We start from the raw sequence: 7,108 nt of genomic DNA, 5'->3' as shown, positions 1-7,108 counted from the left end.
AACAACGCTGTTAACGGCCAGGTACTCAATAGTTGAGTCCTTGGAAAAGGCTTTTTACTCACATTCTCTCACCGTACTCATGTGTAAAATGAGTACCTGGCCGTTAACAGCGTTTTCTTTGTCTGAAAAAATTGTAATATCGCCGAACAGGCGATATGTCCCGTCCTACATGTTAAATGTTGCTGTTGACCAGGGACCCCTTGTAAAGCGCTTTGAGCACATTTAGTGGATATTGCGCTATATAAAAGCTCAATTTAAATTTAGCTTTTCATTTTTTTAAATTTATTTTAAACGAATGTTTTCATAATAAGAGACGTATTTTTTTTCTTCTTTAATCTTCAGAAAAGCTGATTCTCTTAACATGACCATTTTTCTTCATCTAGCTCCGACCTAACTCCGACCTAAGACCATTTGGACGCATGGTCACAAATTCTGTGACCCAACGTCCCAAAACGGTATTATGTCGAGATGAACCAGATACTAAAAAGCCGAATTAAAGCGAAACTGATCAAAAATTTGAATTATTGCTATCTAGCATTCTAAGATACGATATTCATTCTATTCAATACAGCATACAAACTCATTGCAAGTCGGATATTTCTGGCAATAAATTCAATTTTCAGCATCTTAATCATTCCGACATAACACCGTTTTGAGGCGAGGGTCACATATTACTTTAGAGCATTGTTCATCTTGCATTTCCTGGCACTGTATTACGCATATTTTTACAAATATATATTTTTTTTAAAGTTCCATGTAGATTTTGTATATTATCAGTTATTTGTCACAGTGAATGACATAATCAGTCGGATGGTGAAAAGGTTTGAACTGAGATATTGCCAATACTAGCTAGAAGGTCAATTTTTATCAAAAATGAGTTCTTGTCATAAATGATTAAATCAACCATTTTCTGAACATCTTCGGGAAATATCAAAGCTTAATTTCACTTCTAAATAATTTTTACAGCTAGTCAAGTTGAAAAAAAAAAGGAAATTTGAGAAAAGTTGCTGGATACCTTTCCCATACATCTGACCATAACTTCATGAAAAATCACTCGATTTACTTCAACGGAATATTAAAAGGCTCTGGAAAGCACATGCCTTCAGAAAATATGCAAATCCAAAATTTTCACCTTCCGACTGATTATGTCATGCAATGACACATTTAATCTTACATTTTTCTCCTTTACACCTGCAGGAGGTTTGGGACCACTTGGAACTCTGCCCCCACACCTGGCGCATGACTTCTTCTGACACAGGTGACAGCTATGTCCCACCCCATCGGCGAACTTGGTCTTGTGACAAATCTCACAGACGGCTCCCTCGTCAAAGATCTGGCCTGTTTTCTTGGTCTCCTCGCCAAGTTTTTGGACGCTTTCCTGGTAGTTCGTAAACTCATCCTGCATTTGTCTGATGGAAAATTGAAAAAAAAAAAAAAAAAAAAAAAAAAAAAAATATGTGGATTATTAAATATTTTTAAAAAAAAACAAATAAATAATAAATAAATACAAAAAAATAATAAATAAATTTCCTTTATTCACCCCTAAGGGGAAATTTTTCTTTAGGGTCTATTCCAATGGAAGACTGGAATAACCCAGGCGTCAGCCGCAGTGCAGCGCCGCAAAGTGAGCTAAAGCTAGGTGACTTGCTCAAGTCCAGACAATGCGGCGGGTAGTCGAACTCGGTACCTTTCGGGTACGAAGCAAAGACCATACCGCTGAGCCACGCTGTCCCATAATAGAACATTTACATGGCGCAATATCCACTAAACGTGCTCAAAGCCCTTTACAAGGGGTATCGGCCAGCAGCAACACGTAACATATTATAGAACGAGACATTACGACCGTTAGGCCATAATACACATTTTATTTTTACAGACAGAAACAACGCTGTTGACCGCCAGGTACTCATTTTACACCTGAGTGCGGTGAAAGCAAGCATACAGAACCATCAGGCTCATGGAGCTGAATATTACAACGGTTTACAAAGCGTTATAAAACACGGCATGTTAATTAATTTATTTTTTAAAATATAATATTGTTTAAAACTCCCTTTATTCATTCCAAGGGGAAATTTGTCTCTAGGGTCCATTCCAAGAGAAGACTGGAATAACCCAGGCGTCAGCCGCAGTGCAACGCCGCAAATTGAACTAGGGCGAGGTGACTTGCTCAAGGCCACACAGCTCAGCGGCGGGTGATCCAACTCGATACTTTTTGGGTACGAAGCAAAGACCGTACCGCTGAGCCATGCTGCCCCCGCTACTTGCTATCTTTTGGATAGGACGCTATTCTATTGCCCAGCACTTGTTAGCAGACCCAGCTACCCGATCCTTGCTGGTTGGACAAAGGAAATTGTGCAAAGTACCTTCCTTAACCCCCTCCTTACCAATCATTTTTAGAGGTTCCCCCGAAAATTTACACCCAACCGACACAAAAATATGCTTTTCTTACTCAAACAAAAAAGTAACAATGTACAGAAAGTTGCTCAGCAAAATGAGCTCTACAACACAGTGTTTAGTATTTAACCCTCTCCTTACCACCTATTAGAAAATCGTCACATTTGTTACGATGCAACCGTCACTTTTCTCATCCAGATTTCATTTCTTTTTGCTATAGCTATAAAAACTTGACATTCTGTAATAGAACTCATATTGTCAAACAATATTATGTATAGAATGTGTTTGTTGCTTTTCTGTTTGAGTAAGAAATGTCTGTTTTGTGTTGGGTGGGTGTGAAGTTTTGGGGAAAATTCTGAAAATGGCTGGTAAGGAGAGGGTTAATAGCTGTAACCAAAGCATTTCTTTAAAATGTTGTAATGTTGAAGAGAAATCAGAAAGAGAAAATTGTTGGTTGTGCCATGACGATTTCCCTGTGGTTGGTAAGGAGAGGGTTAATTAAAAGGCCCCAACCAAGGTGTGTAGTGACTGGCTCTACACCTAACTTATGTTTTGTTTGTTTTTAAGGGTTTTACGGCGCTTGTGACACATTTAGGTTATATCAGCGTCAGTAAAAAGGAAGAAAATGGGATAGTATAAAGTTCTAGAATTACAATTAAATCAAAAAAAGAAAAGGTGAGACAAAGGGGAATTGGTTCAAATAAGAAACAGATGTAGATTCCAAGAGCACACTAACACTATCAAAGTACTTAGTTTTGAGATCACCAAAAAGTCTCATCCAGACACAAGCATATGCCCGAACTAAGAGGAATACACTCAAATGTTTACAAATCATATAATATAATATGCAAACTTAACATAATACAATGCATAACAGAGAGATGATTTACAAGGACAAAAAATATCATCTCCCAAAACAATAACTATGCATTTGACTGTTTCCCTCCCAGCCGGGACTCCGACCAGGGTTAGGAATAAACCAAGTGATCTCATTCCAAGACAAAGACAGAAAGCATGTTGGAAAACAGTTATAATGGGATAGAAGACACAGTATGTTCCTCCCTGCCCACTATGGGATGTCAGGATACACGTAACTGAAGTCAAGTCGTAGGTTCATGAGTGTATAACTGCACCCTAGCAACACGCAGTCAATAAAACATGGTGGAAATACATACGCTTCAACAGTCGTAATGTCACTTCCCTCATAATGACGCATGGTAACTTAGAAACTGGCTCTAAACTATCGGAACAATGGCGCGCGGACGCACTTATGAAATATTTCTCCGACGAGCATAAAAGCGTATCCAGAGGAGAAAAAAAAAACATTATAAATTAAATCTGATCATGTTATGACTTTTACACATTCTGATCACAAGACATATTATGAAAAGTTCTAGCCAGCATGAAAGAATGAAAAGTACCAATTTTCTTTGTTTAGAGCCACGATTGCCGCCGTTGCTGAGCGACGTGACATCAGACTATTGAATCCGAATCCAGTTCTGCTGTCGCATCAGACAATACATTTGTTGTTTTCAATATGACCAGAAAGATAAAGATCTGAACGAGTGTTCATCTAAGATGTCAGACAAAGCAAGAAAGAACAAAAGAATTGATTTTTTTAAACATCCTAAAAAATCATTCTACCTCGACCGACAGCTTTCATACACGCTTGTTCAGATCTTTATCTTATACTGGTGCCTGATCCTCAAGTTCTTTAATATGTGACCCTTCGCCTCAAAACGGTATTAATTCGGGATAGTTAAGATTTTGAAAAATGAATGTATAGCCAGAAATATCAGACTTGTGTTGAGTTTGTATGTTTTATTGAGAAGAATGGATACTATATTTTAGGGTGCTAATGCCAACAATTTATATTTTTGACCAGTTTAACATTTAATTCGGCTTTTATGCATATGGTTCGTCCCGACATAATACCGTTTTGAGATGATGGGTCACATATGACCAAAAAAAAAAAAGACACAAATATCGATCGATTACAGTGAGTCTGTCCCAACAGCTTGTCAAAAAATCGAAATATAAAACTTACTATCAATTTGAGTCTCTTTATGACAGTCTCAGATGTAAGACTTTGAGACAAATTGCAGATGGTCATGTGGTATGACACTCGCTTTCGGTTCGGAAGGTCCTGAATTCGAGCCTCGCTCGGCGCATAGTTGAGTCCTTGGAAAAGAAAGTTCGTTACTCACATTCTCTCACAGTACTCAGGTCGAAAATGAGTACCTGACCGTTAACAGCAGTGTCTTTGTCCGAAAAATTGTAATATCTCCTAACAGGCGTCATGTCCCGTCCTCCATGTTAAATGTTGCTGTTGACCAGGGACCCCTGGTAAAGCGCTTTGAGCACATTTAGTGGATTTGCGCTATAGATAGTATGCGCTTGGCTAAGAAGCTCATAACATTGCCATCCGGAAGTATAACGGACTAACACACAAAACTATGTGTAACCATGCATTTTTATAGTCTGGTTCATACAGTTTAGTGAGAAATACTCATAAACGTGGATGGCAAAAAACAATAACAAAGACTTGATTGACGTGATCTTCATTAAATCTATATGAAGCTGAATTGTTATTTTTAGTTGAAGCGATCATCAAAATCATGGATCGTGCTAAAGACGAGAATTGTCTAAATGGAAAGGGACATTTGTGCCCTGATGGGAGTAGGAAGAGAGGAAGAAGAAGAAGGAGAAGGAGAAGGAGAAGAAGAAAAAGAAGAAGAAGGAGAAGGAGAAGAAGAAGAAGAAGAAGAAGAAGAAGAAGAAGAAGAAGAAGAAGAAGAAGAAGAAGAAGAAGAAGAAGAAGAAGAAGAAGAAGAAGAAGAAGAAGAAGAAGAAGGAGAAGAAGAAGAAGAAGAAGGAGGAGGAGAAGAAGAAGAAGACGAAGAAGAAGAAGAAGAAGAAGAAGAAGAAGAAGAAGAAGAAGAAGAAGAAGAAGAAGAAGAAGAAGAAGAAGAAGAAGAAGAAGAAGAAGAAGAAGAAGAAGAAAAGAAGAAGAAGAAGAAGAAGAAGAAGAAGAAGAAGAAGAAGAAGAAGAAGAAAAAGAAGAAGAAGAAAAAGAAGAAGAAGAAGAAGAAGAAGGAGGAGGAGGAGGAGACGAAGAAGAAGAAGAAGCCTAAATGAGCCAGTAAAATGGAGAGAAAAATAAAGTGAGTAGATGTGACTCAAATATAAGGGAACAACACAAAACAAACGTTTCGGACCTTGGCCTTCGTCAGGAGACAAAAACACAAACACAAATATGTAAATTTACAAAATATCCATTTCGTTAAATGTGGAAACAATGTAAATGTGAGGAAAGGGCGTCGAGTGTGGATGCAAGAAGAGACGCGAGATAAGGAAGGCGGGAAAAAAAAGGGGGGGGGGGGGCGGAGAGGGGGAGAGAGAGTGAGAGAGAGAGAGAGAGAGATAGAGAGAGATAGATAGAGAGAGAGATAAAGAGAGAGAGGGGGAGAGAGAGATAGAGAGAGAGGGAGAGATAGATAGAGAGAGATAGAGAGAGAGAGCGAGAGAGAGAGAGAGAGAGCGAGAGAGAGAGAGAGAGAGAGAGAGAGAGAGAGGATATATGTGTCATTTTGTGTATGTGTGTCTGTATGACGTGCGTAACTTATTTACATTTTTACAGCCTAAAATCTCTAATTTTATGACAGCGGTTTTAAAGTAGTTTTTTTTATAGATAGTATACGATTGACGAAGAAGCTCATAACATTGCCATCTGGAAGTATAACGGACCAACACACAAAACTGTGTGTATCCATGAACGTTTATAGTCGGGTTATTACAGTTCAGTGAGCATTACTCGTAAACGCGGATGGCAAAAATCAATAACAAAGGCATGCGTGACGTCATCTTCGAACTATCAATAGGCCTTTAAGAAGAAAACTTTTTTTGATATGGCATCAACACGGTCCAAAATCTATATTCAGTTTATAAAAATTGATTCAGAGGTTGACACAAATATTAACAACTTTTGATAGATGGACAGCTGAGAAAAACCAGAAAAACACGCGTCATTATTTTTAAACATCTGACTATAGATAGTATGCGCTTGGCTTAGAAACCCATAACATTGCCATTAGGAAGTATAACGAACCAACACACAAACCTATGTGTAATCTTGAAGGTTTATAGTCTGGTTAATACAGTTTAGTGAGAATTACTCCTAAATGCGGATGGCAAAAAGCAATAACAAAGACCTTAGTGACGTCAACTTTATACTATCTATAGTTCCCGTTCATTGCTAGACAGTGTAAAGGATATCATGTACATGTACAAAATAAGTCGATAAGCATTCGTGATTTAGCGTGATGAAAGATCAATTTTCTCACCTCAGTAACGCAAAACTCATGTCAAAATTGTAACACTAAAATTGTAAACGACATATAATCATGAGTGGCAAGAACATATCCCTATCACAATAATTCTTCAATGAATATTGAATATTATCAGATTATCGACTTTATGAATGGGTTAACACAACAACACACGTGCAATGTGTATCAAATACACACATCAACACACGTACGTAGGTACCCTGTGTTATTTGACCCAGGGCCTTGCCTGATTGAGTGTAAGATGAGAATAAAATGCCAAATAATACGCTGAACAAAAAAAAAAAAATAATAATAATATGCTAAATTATGGTTGGAAAATGTTGAATTTGGCACAGTAGCAAATTTGAAGCACAAATTTTATGGTC

General features: G+C 37.8%; 1 protein-coding gene across 1 annotated transcript; it reads right to left on the bottom strand.

The window, feature by feature from the left end:
• Positions 1–1,132: 1,132 nt before the first annotated feature.
• LOC144961046 (regulating synaptic membrane exocytosis protein 2-like) lies at positions 1,133–6,867 on the bottom strand (the record flags this gene model as incomplete). The annotated part of the gene is made up of 2 exons (XM_078894381.1): positions 6,738–6,867; positions 1,133–1,409 (listed from the first exon to the last, which is right to left on the bottom strand). Coding segments are annotated over exons 1-2 (297 nt in total), but the record flags the coding sequence as incomplete, so codon positions are not given.
• Between the last annotated feature and the right edge of the window lie 241 nt (positions 6,868–7,108).

Source organism: Berghia stephanieae, unplaced genomic scaffold, assembly GCF_034508935.2.
Source record: "Berghia stephanieae isolate SIO BIC M18660-M18661 unplaced genomic scaffold, UCSD_Bste_1.3 scaffold1301, whole genome shotgun sequence".
NCBI lineage: Eukaryota > Metazoa > Mollusca > Gastropoda > Nudibranchia > Aeolidiidae > Berghia > Berghia stephanieae.
The sequence above is the reverse complement of the archived record's forward strand: the minus strand, read 5'-3'. Positions and strand labels throughout refer to the sequence as shown.